This window comes from Labrus bergylta, chromosome 1 (genome assembly GCF_963930695.1).
Source record: "Labrus bergylta chromosome 1, fLabBer1.1, whole genome shotgun sequence".
In the NCBI taxonomy this organism is placed as follows: Eukaryota; Metazoa; Chordata; class Actinopteri; order Labriformes; family Labridae; genus Labrus; species Labrus bergylta.
The window spans coordinates 20,171,750-20,193,295 of NC_089195.1; the positions used below are offsets into that span (position 1 = coordinate 20,171,750).

At 38.6% G+C, this 21,546-nt stretch overlaps 1 protein-coding gene across 2 annotated transcripts in view; it reads left to right on the plus strand.

Annotated features, from left to right (window-relative positions):
* The window catches only part of grin2ab (glutamate receptor, ionotropic, N-methyl D-aspartate 2A, b), a 114,022-nt gene that overhangs the window by 12,398 nt on the left and 80,078 nt on the right, over positions 1–21,546 (plus strand). For both annotated transcript variants that reach the window (XM_065956038.1, XM_065956033.1), the window contains exons 4-5: positions 11,746–11,970; positions 12,090–12,248. In XM_065956038.1, the coding sequence (XP_065812110.1) occupies positions 11,746–11,970; positions 12,090–12,248 (384 nt within the window). The remainder of the gene's footprint in view (positions 1–11,745; positions 11,971–12,089; positions 12,249–21,546) is intronic.

The window sequence follows — 21,546 nt, forward strand, 5'->3', positions numbered from 1 at the left end:
AAAACATAAAATAAATCATTGTGTGGTATGGCACAATTGCGAAAACAACAAATTAAACTATAAAATTGATTTAATGCTAAGGTCAAAGGTCAAAGGTATCAATATTGTCCCCACAGGGAAATTTGTGTGCAGCCGGAAACATACAATACATAGACAACACTGAGAAATAGTGCCTCTTATTATTTGGGATACATAGGGACAAATTGATAGTTAAACAGCTAATATGTATAATATTGCCTTAAGTCATTTTTAAATCAAATTTTATTCCAATTGGACCTCAATCTCTATATGATTCAGTTTTTCAGCTTTAGGTCAGTTTACATTCATGTATCCTCACAGTCCAAGCAGAGTTATCTGCCAGGCAGAAAGATGCAGAAGCCAAAAACATCCTACATTACTTCAGGTGTAATGCCGCTTTCTATGCAGGCGACAGGTGCTGTCTCAACCAGACAGGGCTTCTGGTGACGTGGGAACATTTGAAGCCCCTGTCTCCTCCTGCCAAGTGCAGTTTTCAACAGCACTGAGCAACACATCAAAACACATATGCTGACCAGACAACGGTGCCCAGAAATGTATGATCAAGGATAGATCCCATGTTTGGTGGCTTTTTAAAGCCTGCCATAAAATGTATGACTAAAGTAAAATCTCTATTATTTTATGGCATATTTGCTGACGGGTTAATCTGTAAAGTCAGTTTGCATTAAATCACACAGGAGGTTCCTTTTATGTAATGACTGTATTAAACTCATGGCAGGAGCAATATAGTACAAAGACACAAAGCAGTGTCACTGCTGAAGAACAAAGATGGAATAATGATTGAATCTTGTTTGAGCTCTAACAGGCAAAAGTCATTTGTCTTTCAGAGCCTTCATTTATGATCATCTTGAGCAAGATGGATCTCGCCAGTCTTCATAAAACTCCAAATATATCGTCGCACAGTTTCATAATTTATTAGATACAGAATACTGATGCCAATTAAGAGTTGAAAATTTAGGCAGGGAGAATGTGTTAAGCGTCTGATCATATTCAGACGTCTATCCTTTTAATATCCCTATTTGAACAAGGCTATTTTTGGCAACAGTGAACAGTGGTGCTTTGTAGCAATATTGGTCATTTTACATGATATGTGTTCAAGAATTTTTTGTTTGACGTATTCAAAGTCAAAAGGACGCAGTAAAAGGGCGCTGGTGGCGCGGTGGCGCAGTGGTTAGTGCGCGCGCCCCATGTATGTAGATTATTGTCCTCCTAAATTCAAATCCCACCTGTGGCTCTTTTCCCGCATGTCATTCCCCACTCTCTCTCTCCCTGATTTCTGACTCCATCTACTGTCCTATCTCTCCAATAAAGGCACAAAAAACCCCAAAATAAATCTTAAAACGAAAAAAAAAGAAGGACAGAATAAAGTCAGTATTCATTCAACTGTTCTTTCCCATACAGAACCATCTATTGTGACTGTGATTGTTAATATAACTTTAATATAAAATTACAAAACAGCCGTCATCGTAACATTTTGTAATCAATCTGATGATTTCCAAGGGCATCTCATGGGGAACATTTAATATCCTTTTAATATTGTCATGATACTTATAATATCATGTGTGAAGCACTTTCAAATTGCCTTGTTGGTGAAATGTGCTATTTCAATAGATTTTACTTGACTTGAATATCCAGCTGCAGTTACTTATTTATGCGGCTACCACATCATCAAAGGTCAAAAGTTTTACGAGGATTGAGACAGAGACGCTGCAGGCAAGGGCGTACTTACAATCTCTGACAATTTTTTGTTGGAAAATCTTAATAAAATATGCATATATCTGAATGCACATTCAGCCTGTGAAGGACTCGTTCATATGAGACAGCTGTCAATATTGATTTCTGTTAACAGAGGTCTGAGACTGCAGTTGATTTCATAAACATCTCAATTAATCTTGAGTCATACGGAGCATCACAAGGCTTCATGATTTAGTGTCCTGTTTAGGTTTTTTTGTCTGCACTTAAATCCTTGTGCAAATGATCGCTCTCTCTCTCTCTCTCTCTCTCTCTCTCTCTCAATGGCACTATCAGCGCGTAATTAATGATTATTTATTAAATATTCAGTGCCCTTACGTCTTAGTTACAGCTTGTTAGCGTGCATAGCTTCGAAATGCCGAAGTATTCTGGAAGAATACATTTAGATGATAAACAGATCAAATCAAAGGGAAACATTTATTATTGCCAAACATAGTGACTGAGGCAGAGAGAGGGACAAATAGGCAAATATTCATAATTAGACTGTCAGGATTCGGTCAGCATGTCAGGGAAACAGATTGACATTTTATACATTTTTTCCAGGTCTGGGGATGGCATTGAAAAAGGCATATACAGTGTATCAGCTCACAAATGAAAAAAAATGTTCCCAACAGCTTTTAAACTATGAAAGTGAATCTCCCTCCATAGTTAAAATCCTAATTATTCATAATTCTGTAACGTGAGAGTGCAGCTTGGCAAAGAAGTAAACTTCTCTCTGGTTCTTTATGGGCTTCATCAGACTACAATGGCCATGATGACACTTTGAATCTGCTTCAATGTGAAATTTGACATTTACACAACTTTGTGATAAATCTGGGGCATTAAAATACACCACACACATGAAATAAAGTGTTTTATTCTGGGGGTTTTATTCTGGGGGAGATCTCCCAGACCTATTTAGAAAACAACAACTTTGTTTTTAACCTTTAGGTTTAATGCTGCATTCAACTAAATTTTATTTTATTTTATTTTATTTGGGACCCATTAAATTTCCCAGGGACCCACTCAAATCACCACCAGTGGGTCACAGAGACTTACTACATTGAAAACCTCAATCAACCTCACTGTACATTTACATCTTAGATTTCATTATTGATCCTCTTTTAGATTCTTAATACAGTAAAATGAAGTTCATATATAAGCGCGCTACCCAACAATATGCACTCGATCTTTCCAAGGTCGAAACCATCCTGCTGAAACATGATACACTTCCCCACTTTGGCATGGCTTCGTTGTGGCTTCATAATAATTTTATTTCCATGCCCTTTTCTTACCTTGTCTTTCCCGTCACTAACCTTTTTCTTTGGAGTATCATCCACTGGGAAGTCTTTTTCTGGCTTTACAACCTGCCGCACGGAAACATAAATACCCTGTAAGTCAAATGCATAAACCTATAGACAAAGAAATACACACAATCTGAGTTATGAAAACACACAATGCTGTCCCCCGATGAATGTGGGAGTGTGTCCTTTCTGGGGTTTGGCATTGTCCTTGTTTATTCATATTCATTACCTATGAAATATGGATGACAGAACTCTTGTTGACATTTTCTTCTCCCCTGATTCCACACGAACCACAGACATGCAAAAAAACGAAGGAAATATGAAATTGGCACATGAAAATCTACATCAAATTCTCTGTATTGCTGAAATGTTGATGTGGACAAAGGCTGTTGGGCATGGCATGTGGTTTTATTGATTACAAGATGGAAGGCACTTGAAATTTACATCGATGTTCAACAAATAAAACTGTGATATTTGAAAGAGACCTTCCACCATTTTCTGCTGGGGAACTGTATAGAAATTCAATGTCTGGGTGGGTAAATAATGATGTACACGGAATTTCCGTTAATGCAAAGCAATCTGTAGAAAATGTAAACCCTGGCACTCCTAGGTCAGAACAGACACAACAAATATAAGCGTATTAACTGAAAGTGCACCTTGGTTAAGACTACTTAGAGGGGAAGCAGTGGAGTTGCGATGAATTGAAACCATTCTTTATTCTAGACAAAAAAGGGCATTAGTGTTATTAGTATGAGTAAGTGTGGACTGTGCTACTAACATTATGTCCAAATCATACAGAAGAGAGCTGCTTTGTGCCCTCAGATTAAATATTAATTCACCCATTTGGAGAAGGGTGTTATTGCAAAACGAAAAAAAAGAAACAAAAAAAAGGGCACTAGACAATTAAATCATATATACAATCAAAAAAAGTTATGATAAAATAGTACAGACCAATCTTACAGTAACATGCAATCAAAATGTCCTAATTTGCCTCTCCTTGGAAAGGGGTTAAAAGGGACTGATCCCCCCTTGCAGAGATGACATACTTGAAATACATGTTGTGTGTACAAAATAAACACAGTATAAAGACATAGGATTAGAGGGGTAGGATTAGATAAATTTAAACTTCTTCTTACTCCTTTTCGGGCATGTAATATTGTGTTTATATCTCATTTGTTTTCATCATATTTTTAATTACAGCATTTCTTTGTTTGTTTTTTACATGTTCAAAATAAAATCAATCAATCAATCAAATCAGAATGACAAAATAATACATTGTAAAGGTAAAGCTTCAGTGTCAAGCTTATACAAGTAAAAAAAACACACGATATCCAGATTCTTACTTTGCACATACCTTCTTTGAATACTATTCAAAGTTACTGGGTGCACTTTCATGTAAAACCCAGTGTTGAATTGAATAAAACAAGATGTCATGCTTGGTCCTCCTTTATAAGTCTGTCTGTCTGTTGTCCTGACAGCTGACAGAATGACACCATGCTGGAAACGCCGGAGGGTGTCTCTAAACTAGTTTGTATTGTGTTACATCTGTTTTTTGTTCAGGATAAACAGTCTAGCCGAAATGACACTTGATCAATAAAGCCCTCTAAAGTGTGGGGCTGCAGGGCTGCCTGCTTGTTAAAATCACTATACGGACACTAGACACACTAGACAGTCTGTAATGGAGAGTGTATGCTACTGAAAATGTGTATATTTAAGTTATTCGTTTTTAACTGATAATATTGATGGGTTCAGTTATTTTTTTGCATTTAGACTATAACTTATTTTTTAATGTGAATGGAATGACAGGCGCATACATTTGTAATGAAAATATTTAAGTTTGAACCACATAAAAAGGGGAAACAAGTTAAATAAGATTGGTCAATATGCAAAAACTGCACAAGAAATGTACTTTGACAATGAAGAACAACGTAGTATTCTTCTGCTTTTCTGGCTCCTTAGTGCTGGTACCAGCTGACTGCAGGTAGTGGTGGATATAGATAAGTTACCATATACAGCTGTGGAATGAAGAGGCAACTTTTGATCTCATACCACACTCAGAGTTCACTGCAACAGCCCAAGATACATAAAGTCACAAGATAATAATTCATGCTGAAAACTTCCAGTAGCAGAGTGGTAACTGCTCAGTACTGTGGGAAGAGTTATGTCAGCTGCTAGAGAAATGACTTTTTTTATATAATTTCTGTCAGATTAAAGTGATTAAACACTAAATGGCAGCTGGTTTACTGTTAAGATGTCACTATCAGAGTAATGATTTAAAGATTTATTTTTTGGGCTTTTCGTGCCTTTAATGCAGAGAGAGGACAGTGGATAGAGTCGGACACCAGGGAGAGAGAGCGAGGAATGACATGCGGAAGGGGGCCACGGGTGGAAGTGAACCCGGGCCTACCGCTCGAGATGAGAGTCTCAACACATGGGACGCACATGCGCCCTAACCACTGCGCCACCAGCGCGCCCTGAGAGTAATAATTTATACACATTTAAAGTACGTCTGGTGTGTGTTTACGTGTATGTGTCTGTGCCTTTCTTTTATACTTATTTGTGTGCTTTTTTCCAAACCTCCCTTAAGAAAAAACTCACGAGAATGCTTTATGAACATTTACATAAGCCTTAAACACACAAACAACCATTTCTTTTTTTAAATGTTGGAAATCTGATTATCGCTCCTCATTTGAGGTGGAGGGTGTTGATGTGGTTCACCTCATCCTCAGCCTGGTGATGGATATACTCCGTTACAGAGTATATCTATCACCAGGCTTGTGCGCACATATAATGTGAATATGTTGTTGTTGTTAACAGGATGTCAGTTCACTTTGTCGAAATGATTCAAAACATTTATTGATGAACGCCAATGAAAGCTGCTGCCACAGTTAAGAAAACAAGTATGCAGGTAGATTTTCTTACCACACCGTTTAAAACATTTCCCAATTTGTCCTCAAGGAAGCTCACCACCATCTGGTATGTGTTTTAATTTTTTGATACCCAACTGAAACAACTTAGCACAGACTGCCCATTAATGTGACAAGCTTGGCTAGCTGCTCACTGCACTAATGCAGCCAAATAAAAATAAGAAACAATAAAGGTGGGTGGCTAACAAACATAACAATGAGCTGCTCTCCTCTACAAAGAGACATCACGTCTACACTATAAGCTGTAACTCTAGTTCAGTATCTTTATCTGTAAACACAACTATTTCCAATTTTCCAAATTAATATTAAAACTATGACATCTGAATTTTTAGATCAGGCATTTGTATGAGCATCAAACACACATTATGCGATGGCTGTTCTCTCCAGGACAACAACTGATACTTTTCCAGTGTTGTCAAATTTCATTGTTTCGCATATATAAAACCAACAGCACTGCACAACACTAAGTTCACTAGATGTGCATGATATTTATCAAACAGGTGCAGCGGCCCGGAAGCCTAGTTAGCCTGTCATCTGTGACATAGCTCGCATGTGATCAGTGAAGTGTGCCTCTCTCTTCTTCATACAAATGCATTTAGCATTTAAAGGAGGACTGCACACAGAAAAGGGACGATTTGATAAATGTTGCTGACTGCACATTCTGGTACATTTATTAAGGCACAGCCAATACTCAAGGGTCCGTTTTACAAGATGAACAAAAATTGTTGCCACCGCAACGCAGGTGCAGATTAAAAGTAATATGTTAAAAGAAGATTGTGGTGGGGAAGAATTTCTAACCCCACATTCTGATTAAAATCTCCCTGACAGCAGAAGCATGTGTAGGAGAGCTGCAGTGAATGATTTAGAAATGAGAGTGACAGCTTCTTAGAAAGTAAAGAAGTGCAGTAAAAATAAACAAACACAGCAAGGCACTTTTTTTTTCTCTACATGAGCAAAGATAGAATAAAAAGTACAAGGTTTCTGATCATCAAACCATTAACCAACCACTGTATTAAAAGTTGACATCCGCAGAGTAAAAAAAAAGGGCAAATGATTTGGAAAGTGAAATATTAATTTAATGGGAATTATAATTTTAGCATCACCACATTTGATATCTTTTTCTGGGCTTGATTTCTTCTATGATTTATTACCCCCATCCCATTCCCATCTCACCATTGAGCTGCATCTTTTGGAGATCTTGTTAATATGCTGTAAGCACCTAAAAGACAGTCCCATAATTAGCTACTGCTTTAGTATTTCAGACGCTAATTTAATGCAGATTGGGAGTAAAAATATGTGCATAAATCTGGCCTTGACGCTTTGAGTTTGGAAATGGGAATCATGGGGATTAACGAAAAAAGTAATTTGATGATTAAACAAATGCTTTTGTGCTACTCCAAGAGTAGAAACAGTGGTAGAAAATTAGGTTCAAAACATTTCTTTAGGTTAGCAGCTTCTATTGTGTGCAACCCCAGAAACTTGGCCACAGCACATAAAATAAATGATGATTTAATGGACTTAATTATTCAACCCTAAGTCTAAGCCTAAGTCTCAAGAGAGCATACAGCCAACTGTTATCTAATAACAAGCAGTGGGCATAAGTTTTTATTTATAATGCATGTGAAGTTTGACCTTTACGCTGACTCAGAAAATGCTTTTGGCAAAAGTTAACCGTAAAATAACTACATTTGAGAGTGACAACTTCCACATGCTCTCAGAGAAAACTTGTTCAGCATATCTCTCAGGAACTGCAATAATGTCCTTTTGAATACAAGGGCACCCTGCATGGATTTCCATCAAGATATACATGACCTTTATTGTTTTAGTGAAAAGTTACTTCCACTTCAGCTAATCCCTCTCCAGAGGCTCCCCCACTCACATCCTTTTTTGTTCTGTTTCTCTTTGTAATGAATCCACCAGCATCCTAAAATCTAAATCACATAATTTACTGTTGAGCTTTCACATTAAGACCATGCAGATTGTAATCACAGAGCATAAGAAGGAGAGTAGCAGAATAATTGTTCTAAAACATAAAATGTATTTTTAGGAATTGGACAGCAGACACACAACAGAGTCGAGATGAGTCACAGGTGACCTTCATAAATGAATACTTTTGAAAACCTCTCAATAGTGGTTTCTTATGATGGATGGTTTGTGTGTAGCTTTGCAGTTATATGCACAACCAAATAGATTTGGCAATTTTAACTGCACTTTTTCCAATTCTCAAAGGGTATGGTCAACTTATTAAACTTTGTTGTCATCTTCAGTCCTACTGTACATATCCATGTCTGTCACCATTTTCCACTCGGGAGGGGGGTTTCGATTGTTCCTTACCAATAACTAGAAAGACATATTTCTCCCTGAATCTGATATCATTTCAAGGGGAATCTTTTATTAAGCTAACAGCAAACTGGTTTTGATGGGATTTTACATTCTAAAACTACAATGTCAGGCATCTATTCTCTTAAACCCTTGTGATTAATAACTTGGTTTCAACACACATCTTCTCATTGGAAAAATTCCCCCTGGCTCTGATTGGATTATCATACCCCCCCCCCCCCATGGAGCTCATTGGATCAATTACTACCACTGAAGTCAAGATGCCAGGCTGGTCAATCAACTCAACAGATTAATTGTCTGGACCCAGGCACTTTATATTGGCAAGAAAAATGAGTGACGGGAACATGGTTTGCATATGAATAATGAAAAGTATGCTGTGCTGCAGCAATGTGTGAGGTTTCAGTGGACATTTTGATCCTTTTATGTTCAGGGGGAAAACTGCTAACCATTGAAGCAAATTACAAACTTGATCAGCTTTGACCAAGCCTTGTAAAAGTTTCAATGTTAGCTATTCAAAGAATGATTTTGGATGGAGTATCACTTCAAGAAATTTGTGGGAAAACAAAGCCCGCATAACTGAGAGCCTAATTTGTGTTGTCATATAGAGACACTTTGCAGAACTGCTTCATTGGCGATGAATGAAAGAATGGAACTGTGGACTGATAAATTTAAGCAATTACACCCACATAACATTTAATTTAATCAGAGTTAGGGCTAGCATTGTTGAACCAAAAAAATTTGCTTACATCCGAGAAAACTCACTCTGAGTTGAGTTACACTGAGCACAAAGACAGCCTCTGATTCATTGTCACTGAAGCAGCTTGCGGGCCTCTGAATGGCATCACCCATTAGAGCACCAAGTGTGTTGTTTCTGGCTTTGATAGAGACATAATTTTCATCTATATAGCTTTAGCTTAAGCCGAGAAAAACATCGTTGGACAATGCTGCCTTGCTGCTTTGAAGCAAATATGTACGATGAAGGAAACATGTTAAATGAGGACAGATAAAAGCTCCCTTCTGTCTGCTTCATTGCAGTAAATCAAAGAATAAATACTCTTACCCTTTAGAAGACATTTGTAAAGAGTTACAAGCCTTTAAGCGTTGGCAGGACACAAGAGAATTAGGCTACTGAATATTGCTGCATTATTAAAATCTAGCGTTTCCAGTTTCGTGGAAATATTAGCATAAATGCTACTACAGAGGCAAACAGTAAACAGTAACCCCTCTTGACATCCCGTTCCGAAGCTTATCACAAGTCAGTGGATATGATTTTAAGCACAAATGCAAATCCTATAAGACAGCGGGAACACTCAATGACCCAAAGTTTTCCAACTACATTGACCATTTTGGGAGCTGTCGCAGAGCACACTTCCACTCCAAGTTACGTTAGCTCTGATGCTAACTCCAGGGAAAGTTGGTGTAATCGTGTCCCATTGGTTAGAGCTGACACTAATTCCCTGGGACAGGAGTATAGCGGTGTGTGATTTAGCCGCGTATGCTAAGTGCTGCTGGAGCTGCAGGCTAGTCTGTGGGCACCAGGGCAGAGAGAGCAAGCTGGGAAAGTACTGACTTGACTAACTGGCCTGATTAGACCTGGTGTGAGATGACATGGATCAGATACACATACTAACTTGATCAGAAAGACAGATTGGTATCATTAGACAGTAAAAAAAAAATGGAATACATTTAGAGAAAATAAATAGGTAAGATGATAAGCGTACACGGATGCAAAGTTTAAAAAATAAACGAGGTGAGGCGAGGATGAAGAGATACAGAGGCAGTGGGTTAATTTGGTGAACGTGATGTTTCCTCCCGGGGTGTTTTTCAGCTCTGCTGGACTGTGGTGGTGTAAGAAATTGGCTGAGATGCAACGTAGCATTCGCATCATGCTTTCATTAGTTCTCATTCAGCCCAAGGCGTTTCACACTGCATTTCCTCTACTCATCTGCCTCTCTTAGATCTGCACATATTACAGGAAAATGGAACACAGACTCAGCTGACATGGGAACAGGAACTGAAACTCTACTGTATTAGACTCCAACTTGGTTAGGATATAAAGCCGAAATAAATGTTAGTTTTCATCTCTGTGAATGTTATTGATTGATGCAGACACTTTTGTGCTTTTAGCAATTTCAAATGTTTTTTCCTCATACCCCAATGACTGGGGTAAAATCAGATTACATTTATTTCTGGGTTATTTTATCCATTAATAGCTGGCACTTTACTCTGAACACTGCCTACAGGCATGGATTATGTTCAAATAAAGGCAGACAGTAGAAGAGAGATTCAGGGCGTTTTGTGGAGGCTGATTAGCACTTTAGCAAAAAATAGTTAGGCTTAACCCTGGTCTCCTACTGGAAGCCCACTCCAAACAAAATTTTGAATAGTGGACGACATAAGGAGGACAGTTTATTATGCCTATCCAGTCATCTTTGGTTTTGCACTTGAGACTTGCTCTAATAATTACATTCAAGTCACATATCTGATTCACACTGTTTATATCAAAGACAAATACAAGCCCATCTCTGAGAACCCCGGCGGGTCGTTTTACAGCACTTACTGCGTTTATGAAGACATGTTCAGAATACACAGAGCCTCATAGATAGCCAAGGTTTAGAACAGATTCCATCCACAACCCTGTTAAATAGATTTTCTGGTTGTTTTACGAGGTGTGACTCAATTTTCTTGAAATGAACAAACACACAAACAAAGATGTCAAGAAGGTTCTTGTTTGTTTTGTAGGGCACAGTGCAAAAATGAAAAACATAAAACAGAAGAAAATATTTAATCTATGGAATTAAAAAGGGAGCGGATGATATCTCATCTTGTTACTATTCTTACGGTCTTACACAGTGTTGTCTTTCAATCCGTTATTCATGTACAAAATAGCATTCAATACATGTTTAGATTAGATACTTTAAAACGCCTTGAAGGCTCTTTATTTAGCATTCTTATTTTAAGAATTTTAGTATCCCGTAAAATGAAGAGTATACAATTTTTTTTTAACCTTGACAGCTTCGAACAGATAACCACGAGACAGCATGGTAAAAGGTAAAAGGTAAAAAGCTGCGTTGAGAAAGTGCTTTATCAGGCTACTAGCTACCTGCTGGTCTGACTATCGAGAGAAATGTTCAGTGTCTTGCTCAAGGACACTTTGATTGAAGGAATGGGGCATTGGTCTGCCAATATGCTATTGCAGGTATATATGTCTATATATATATATATGGTATATATATATGACTGCACAGTGGCAGGCTGATGAGAACAGTCATAAACTGTCAAGGTAAAGAAAATATTGTTGCAGCCTTAGTTTATGTGCTTCGTAAAATAAATCCAAGATTGAAAATTTCTTGTTTTATGAAGCATCCTGTCACAGTTTCTCTTCGTTTCTTTTGTCTGTGTTTTAGGGTATGATGGGTGTAGTGGGCTGGATGCTGCTCCTACTCTCCCAGATGATGGTTCCTGTGGCATCCCAGAAGCCGCCAGGGCTCAGTGTGGGTGTGATTATGGGCCAGACACGCCACCTTTCCGATCAGGAGCTCCGCCCATCCCGGCGCCCTGATGATGCCCTTGACGTCTCTGTGGTGATACTAAGGATCAATCAGACGGATCCAAAGTCTGTGATTACACAGGTAAGAAATGCTGAGTACATACACCTCCCCCATACACCTCCCCCATACATATGCTATCAATCAAACACATACACACAGAGTCCTGTTTGACAACTGTGTTTGTCTCACTGTGCCCAAAGGTGTGTGAGCTTGTGTCACGCACTCGTCTCCACGGCATCGTGTTTGCCGATGGCACTGATCAGGAGGCTATCGCTCAGATCCTTGACTTCCTCTCAGTTCAGACGCAGCTTCCAGTCCTGGGAGTCCACGGGGGCTCCTCTATGATTATGGCTGACAAGGTGAGCTATTGTGACACACAGGCACACACGGAAAAAAAACAAACACCTGCTTTTTGTGGAAACATAGCGTCTCTGTTGTGGAGATCAGCGAGGTGTAATTCCTCCTCTCTGTCACCTTTGACTGTTAAAGGATAATTCTTTCTACAGATGGCCTTGCATGTCAGCAATTAGGTTAGAAAATGATTAAGTTGTTCTGGAAATTGGAACATCACTCCACCTAAATGCAGCTTACTCAATCCCCTTGGCTACAGCCAAATTTTTATAGATATTTTACAAACATTCAGTTTTTAGGTTGCCTAAATTCTCGACTGGTTGAAATAAGAATTCATGTATAACCACTGAGTTTGATTAATGTTCAATTTTGCTTCCTGTGAGTTATTAAAAGCTCTTTGCAATGGGGATATTTTGAGGTTGTCTCAGTTGAAGATGGACATGGTTTTCTTGCATCATACAGTAACAGTCCGAGGATGTTGATATCAGCATGTTAGAGATTATGAAGTCTTACATAAGAAGGTTTTTTGAAGTTTGTGTTATAAAGGCTGCTTCTCTTATGTTTTATTTAAGCCCGTGGAGAGACACTGCCAACAAACTTGACTGATGGCTTGTATCACTCACTCTTATAAATGTGATGTTGCTTAGCCTTTTTTAGGTTTTAGCTTGAGGTTGCATTGTGCACATTTTACAGTACAGGAGTAAGAAGGTCAGTAGATTTCTGCAGCATCCTCTGGTTCGTCATTTCTATTTTAAAAGATGATCAAGCGTTGTTTAAATATGTAGTAATGCATTTTGTGCCTTGTCTAAAAACTGGGGTATGCAATTCCAAAATAAAAAAGGAGAAACAATCCCAGGCTGTGTGTAGTTGTTTCACATCTAGTGCACAGTGGGATGCCAGAGAAATAAGATTTTCTTGTTCTTAAAAAGAAATGAAAAAAGAAGATATCCTCCAAGATTAGATTTCTGTTTTATTTTGGTGTGATGCTCGGCGCAGAGTTAGAAATGTACATCTCTTTCTTAGCTCAATTCTCTTTCTGGTACTGACTCTGTAGACCTCACTGACTGACAGGCAGACTGAGGAAGCTTTGATAAAAACACAACTGGTTCTTTAGCTTTAAATCTCTCAGGGCACCGCAGCCAAAACACAGGAACCAATAACTGCTGCAATATAGCAGCCTTTTGAAGTACAACTTGATGGGGGATGCAGTGCATTTGTGTGTGTACGTGTGTGTGTGTGTGTGTGTGTGTGTGTGTGTGTGTGTGTGTGTGTGTGTGTGTGTGTGTGTGTGTGTGTGTGTGTGTGTGTGTGTGTATATGAGAAAAGACAAGAGAAGAAACAGAGGAAGGTAAGAGAGGCAGTGAGAGTTGGCTCAAACGTTAGGGGAGTTTGGTTGCAACATGAAGGTCACTGGCTTAAACACCCCACTGAGTTTATAATGATGGGTGAAAATAAATAAAATGTGCTCAATCGCCGTTGTTGATGTGCCATTAAATGAGGTACTTAACCCCCAGCTGCTCTAATTGAACTGCTCAGTGGCCAAAAGTACAACAGTGCGGTCATTCTTGGCAGCTCCCAGGTGTGAATGTGAGTGTATGTAGCCTGTTACTAACCAGCCCCCCGCAACTGCTACTGCAACCGCCGGGTAAATAAAAAACATCAGCTTGTCTGTCTGGTTTAAATTGAGGGTAAAGGCTACACGCTTGTACGGAGGAACGGAGACTCGACGTGACAGTAAATCATTGAAAAGCATCATACTTTTTTCGTTTCTGTGTTCTGGTTATACATTTTGATTAAAGTTTGGAGTCACCTTGATAAGACACACTTGAGTTCATTCTAGCAACATTTTTTTTTAAATCAGGGAATCGTTTGGGGTAACTTAATTTTTAATGATGTCAAGAGAACAATTAACAACAACTGCACACAAACAACAGTTAATGAAAAACTAGAGAAAACAGACAACTGAACTTGTTCAAAGGTTACTATGTAGTATTAGAGCTTTCCCTGTATTTGTAAGGTGGCCAGAAACAACATAACAAACTCTGCATGATATTTGAAGGGATTCTTCAAAGTATGGCACAGACTCAGTGGACCCTGTTGAGCTCAACTTCCTTCTGTCTAATTATTATTATCCCAAACTGACTTTGGTTGACTTAAGGGCTTAAATGATTCCTTGAATCACTAGAGAAAATTGATAACTAAAAAAGCAAAAGCAAACCATTTGCCTTGAGGCTTCATGTAAATCCAGACAACCATACAGCGTATTGTATGTCGCTGGTTCAGATGGATATTTCTGTATAGTGTTTCCTCTGCCATTCATTTGGAGGGCCGCTCCACCCTTACATGACCTCTTGCCCCTCCAAACGTAAGGTAGGAAATACTTTATTCACAGGATTTGCATAATGGATGTGCACTCGTTTATTTCTGCAGACCATGAGCCTTTTTTAAGCATTTTGCTGTCCTGAGCAATGTCTCTGCTCTGCTGCCGTGTTGCCACAGAGGTCTAGTTTTCATCTTTCAATCAACAGAGCCCTTTATATCCTGCTGCTGGCCAAAGTCATGTGACTTTACTTCAACAAGCAGTGGCGGATTCAGACTTTTTTGTTTGGAGTGACCCAGCCAGGGCTCTGACTAATGCAGGGTAGGCATAAAGTTTGTGTGAAAACACAAAAAGGATCATCATTCAATTATCCTTACTGTCCCCACTAATTATATCTACTCCTAACATTAGAGTATCACAAATGTGCTATGGTATATTTTTTTACTTTATAAATTAAATGAACTGGTAAAAATAGTTAGACAGTTTAAAAAAAAAAAAGTTTTTTGTTTACGTAAAATCAAATGTATTCCCTGCTCGTGCTATTTTAATTCTAAGTGAGCAGGGTCAGCAGTTGAGGGCATTCCTTCATCATAACATATTTAATTCTTCATCAGCCAGTTTAAGGGCCTGTGTCCACCTAGTGTCTTTCTTGAGTGCCAATCTCTTATCAAATATTCCCAATCAGGAAAGAGCATTTGCAAAAGCAGGTGGCCGCCCAGAGAAAAGGCGCACTGCCCAGCGCTCTTTTTGCGAGAACAACAGCGCTTCTAGTTGAAAATCTTTTAACTTTTCAGAAGGGTGCTGTTAAAAATAACAAATAAATTATATACCCATATTGTTGCCTCCTACCGAACGTGGGTTTTACCCAAATCCTCTTTGCTCTGTGTCTAATAAAAAAACAAACAATCTAAAACACTAAAAATACCGTGAAAAGCAGCAGAGCTGGTCATTCAGCGGCCGTTGTCAAGAGACTTTTTTTCAGACACAAATCACACATGCAGTGCACAAGCGCTTCATCCAAGCACTCCTAGGTTCACAGTCAGCGCTTTTCTGCACGAAAAAAAAAAATGCCAGCTGGACACAGGCCCTAATGAACTTCAATGATGATATTTGTTGAGCCCTAAAAATAAGACAAAATAAGATAATTCTAATAAGTCCCACATTAGTAGAATTTGCATTGTAACTACAGTACAAGAAAAACAAGAAAAAGTTAAAACAAAGTAAAAAATCAAGAAAAGATGTTGCTGTTCAAAAAGGGAATCTAAATTAGTTCATTCAAGAAACCTTTCTTATTTTCTCTTTTATATATTACTTTTTCTCTGTAATAAAGGAAGTGATTTATTGAAAACAATTGCCTATCACGCAATAATTCTTATTGAATTACTGGATTAATTGACCGGAATAATGGATAGAATACTTGATTACTAAAATACTTGATAACTGCAGCTCTAGATTACTTTATATGACACTGTGCTCCAGACAAAGCCTGCTGGTGTTTGTTTAGATTTGAGGTTTTCTCTCATACCTGAGCTGTTTGTGCATTCTGTATGCCTCTGAGCAGATGAGAAGACTAAACAAAAACTAAACATTACATTTTCTCAGACACAAGGCTGAGATCTTCAGAACCCCGAGATATTACATTTATATAACCCAACAAATAAAGGATGCCATTTTTGCTTGACAAGTCTTTGAAAGGATTAATTGATGGTACCTCTGTTTCTGTTGATTGACTGAATGATTAAGCAGTGAATAAATCATTTCAGCTCCAATCGTGATTGTGGGCTGTATGTTCTGATCTTGCTCGGTTTAAAATCCAAAGAGCAAACAAATTACAAGATTGATCTGGTCACACAGACTCTATGCTCTGCTATCTTTACTTGTCTTAATGATTTTACAATATGTTACACGTTTCAATGACAATAGTGTGAATAGTTGTGATACAGAAGAAACCGCAACAAACAAATTTCACTCAAGAAATCCTTTCTCCATGCAACACTTCTTGACTGTGTTTGTTGCTTTGATACCTGCTGTCAATGGTACTGTTGTGATCTGGAGGATTGAAAGAAATCCCAGTGGGCTAGTAACAATTCAGTCTGATTACTGTGGGCTAACAAACAGTATTGTGCATTCAGCAGCCTGAGCGCACAGAGCTTTTTGTTATTTATCTAGTCATACATGCCTATATGTTTTCTTAATGTCGCAATTAGCTCAATAGTCTGTGAGTGAATGATGAGCAGCTCATCCCCTGTTACCTTGGTTATCCTGCGTCAGATAAGTCGTAGTCTACACATCACATTTTAGACACATTGTGGCAAGAAAATACAGAAAAATACATTCAGCAGGCTGAAATAATGGATATCATGGAGGTGGGCAGTGCAAGTAAATGAAGTAGAGCAGCATTAAGCCACAAAAATGTAAAAATCACTGTCATGATTATGTCACATTGCAAAGACAGGCTGTCTTCAGTTGTCATTTTTATCAGTAAGTGGCCGTTTCGCCATCACACTCTATCACTGAAACAGATGCAGGCATCCTTGGAAAACTGTGATAAACAAGACTGGACACAGAAACTTACTTCAACAAATCCTTTTTTAAATGGACAGTTTTCAGTGTGTTTTCTGAGCTTATTTTTCACAAACTAGAATGTTTTTCAAACAAAAGTGTTTTGTTATGTAGTTGTCCAATTATCAGAGTAGGATTTGGCATTTTTTTTTGTCAGCCTAGAGGGGATATGGCTGTGTTGTCCACTTCTTGACTGTGTTATCTTTTATCTGCCCTATCAAACCACTGATATAGATGGTATAATAAAAAAAATAAAAAAACATGCATAGCTTGATACATTTGTGATTCATATACATCATTCTAGAAAAAAGTGTTGGACCTTTTAGCGGCAGCCTCCCGATACCAGTCCTCACACTTTAACACATTAGCACGCCATCTTTTATCCCCTGGGCTGAAATTAAGCCTCTCTCAGTTGTTGCATGCTGCAGACCAAACTGCAGTTCGCATGAAGTAGACCCCAGACCCTGATATAACCAGCTTTCACAGATGTTTAGCATGAACAGTCTTGGAGGGGGGGGGACAACTTCCTTTCGTGCACAGTGTACAGATGTCCTTAAATTACCTTCACAAATACTAGCACTCAAGCACATTCACATTCAGTTCTTATGTTGGGAATACATAAATGAACCAAAGAAAAAAAATCTAATCTCCAGGGAAGGATTGGCTTTCTTTGTAAAAGCAGCTTGGTTAGCTTGGTCCTCAGCTTTAAAATATAATGATAAAGGTACCCCAAAGGACAATTATCTTCAATACATAAAAATCCTTAGGTTAGGCTCAAGTGAGTGATAATGAATAAGAGGTGATGATAAATTATAAATAAAGGAAGAGGAAAAATGAAGCCAATGCAAAGTACAAAATCCTGCAGTTCGTTGAGGGTCCACTTGAGGCTGGCTCCAAGAAATCACATACACACCACATCCAATAATGCCCATTTTTACAGTAGAAATGAACATGTTTACAACCTGGTACAAAAAACGATATTGGTGTGATTAGTTATTATCCTCACTTGCACACACTGTACAGGGGGTGAGTTTCTTCATAATGCATCTGTTTTGATTTTATGAACTATACGCGTAATATCCATAGTTTGGCGCGTAGCTGACTTGATTGACGAGTGGGCGCAATGTAACTGCAGTGGTCAAGAGGCTTAAAAACCCGCCTCAGCTCCAGCTCTCAGCCTGTTGTTAGTTTGACTGAAACTTAGGCTGAGACATGATTTCCAGCATGGCGGCTTCTGCTGATGCGCTTCCTTACCCCCCTGCAGTAACAGACGAGTGACATCACTCAGGCTTCTTCCATTAATATTATCAGACTATGGTGCTGACAAATGTTTCACATTTTATGTCTTTTTATGATCTGAAAACACATTTAAAAAGTCTTAAGCATTGCAACTTTAAATCAACAGCTTAAACAATGCCACACTCATTTAACCTAGATTAACATTTACTATTCACCCATCCATCGGTCCTGACTGCTAGTGTACAGAAATGACAATTGAGGGGTACAAAAGCGTAAAGCGAAAAGAGTGTGATATTTTTTAAATAAGTTCCAGCACAACTGGATCAGCACAAACAAATCAAAGAATACTATTTTTTTTTTTGTACACCAAACACATTTTACCCCCTTAATGAAAACCAATGGATCAGTGTCAACTTATCCAACAACCTCCCTCTCCCCTCCTGTCTCTCCCTCTCCTTCACTCCTCACACTCTGTCTTCTCATCCACTCAAAATGCATGTCAGTGTGGAACAGTCAGGCGTAATCTACGGAGGATAGGATGGTGTGCTGTGAGTAGTGAGACTTGTTTAGGTAACACAGAATTGACGGGGCGAAAGGGCATGTGGAAGCCCAGGAGAGGGGTAGGATTAGTTTGGAACGTTGTACTTCCATTACAGAGGTACCGCATTGGGAAATAAGAAATGTTGGCTTTTCCTCAACCCCCTATGCTCTCACCCATTCTCCGCCAACCTAGTTCATCTCATCTTTTGACTTCTTTTCTTCTCCTCTTGTGAGGGAATCAAGGATGGGGGTTGGGGGTCACACTGCATAGCATAAGAACACGAACATGCTGAAATGGACGGTTGTGAATTAAACATGCATGTTCTTTCTGCTTTGCTCTACCACTGTGGTTGGATGCTTCTCCTTTTCTGTGGTATCTGCGTATTTGTGTGCATATGTGTGTACGTGTGCGCATTCATTATGTGTGTGTCTCAGCCTGGGATGTCCCATATCAGTAGGGGCCATTTGCCGGTTCCTCTGCTGAGGTGCTTTAATATTTAACACCTGCTCCCAACACCTGCTGTCACTTGCAGAAGATACACTGCTGTGTCATTCACTCACTGAGTCCTCCCCCTCTTTCACCTCTAATTTTCTCTCCTGCCTGCTACTTTTTACTTCCTTCACATCCTGTTTGTCCTCCAGCCCTATGTCTCTGTCTACTTCTCTTCTTCTGTCTCTATCACTCTCGTTCTCTCCTACATTCCGGCTGCCACCCCATCTTACTTTTTCTGTCTTGGCGCTCTCAGTCTTCTCGTGTTTTTCTTGCTTTGCATCCATGGTTGTTATCCTCTGGCGGTTAGGGTTTGAGAGCAACAGCCAGCTATGTTAGAAAGCTTTGGAAAATCCTGCTAGCCTTGAACCCCTGTGAAGCAAGATTGGAGGTTGGATTTGTGTGTCACTGTGAGAGAGCGAGAGAGAGAGAGTGAGAGTGAGAGAAGGAGACAGTAGCTGGGTTAATATGGTTACTATGGTGACTAAACCAGAGTAGAGCATTTAGTTCTGTTCTGCCTGCTGCTAAGGTTCCCTGGTTGCATTCACACCACAGGTATTGATGCCAAGATCGTTCCTGCTTAGCTGTAAGACAAGTGGATGTTGACGCGAATGCCAAGAGGGATCAAGTCCTTGACACTGCACTAGCAACTCGCACCAACTCCACACTAAGAAAGCTAATTTTGAAACCCTGATTATGGGTGAAATAGAGGCCATGCAAAAACGTGTCAGCGTGCAGTTTACCTAAAAAATAGAGAATTTATTGATATCCTCTTCTTTCTTCTTTTTTTTTTTTTTTTACTTTGGTGGACATTAGGGTTGACCCCAAATAGTCGAGTAGTTCATTCAAAAAACCTCATCTGCCAATCAAACACCTGCTTATATATATGTATATATATATATATATATATATATATATATATATATATATATACACACACACACACACACACACACACACAAAGATCTGCCTGTTTGGCCTGCCACCAAATAAATAATGACTCAGCATTTCTTATTATAATTATCAACTTATTAATACTTTTAATGAAATTCTAAAAATAACTCTTAACTCATACTCGTAATAACTTACAGAGATTAAACTCCACGGCCTCCAAGGTGTAAGCCGGTTTGTCATTTCTCAATGGTAATATGTGCCACTTTGTTGGATGTTTGACTGACAGTGGCCTCATTTCAGTTTTTGTTGTTTGATCATCTCGTTGTTTCTGTGTGCAACAGAAATGAATTCTGTTTTCCTTTTTACTCTAAGTTATGAGCCTTCTGTATTGTAAATGGTTATGTGTAATATCATTATAAGGTCACTATAATGCAGCATTAATGAGTGAGAAAAAGGATGGATCAAGTCCTCTCATAGAATAAATTCTTAATTATTCCAAGTCTAGAAGACAAAGAGTTTAATTAAGAGTTTGTCTCTTAAATGACAAACCAGAATATGGATCAATGAGCAGTCAATGAGGCAAACCAGATTTGACTATGTAAATCTTTAGCCAGGGACACCTCTATAAAAAGCATGTTACATGCACTACTTCGCCAATCATCAGTTATCAGTGATAGTGAATTACCAGTTTCATGTTGTCACTGTACAGCTTAGTAACCTGGAGATAATTGTCATTTTGCATGTATTTATTTATAGTCAAAATGTGACTAACAAGACTATGTTTACAGCTATTACTTTTAAGATGATTTCCCTTGACAAGAAAATTAATAAACCAGTAACAGTGATTGAATCGGCAAGAGAAAAAACAGGTTTATTCATATAATAAATATTCATATTCATATTGTGTTTTTAATATGTGGACCAGCTAACCTACTGGTTGTCAGTACAGACAAAAAGTTACCAATATTATGGGTCACATAGCGGCCACCCTCAAAATAGCCTGCTTTTTACTAAGTAAAAGAATTTCTCATAGATTTATTAGACAGACAGTGCTTTAACCTAAATGCACAATGAAATCTCCATCTGCAGTGCAAGTAAACATCTGCCAACTTAGCTGTAAGCTAACAGCTACAGTAGATCAAAGAGCATGGCTTATGTAACACTATGTCCTATCCCTGACAGAAAATAGAATCAGAAGTAATAAATAGATTTGTAAACACTGCCATGTAATCACTATGTAGCATTTAATGTTTCAGACATC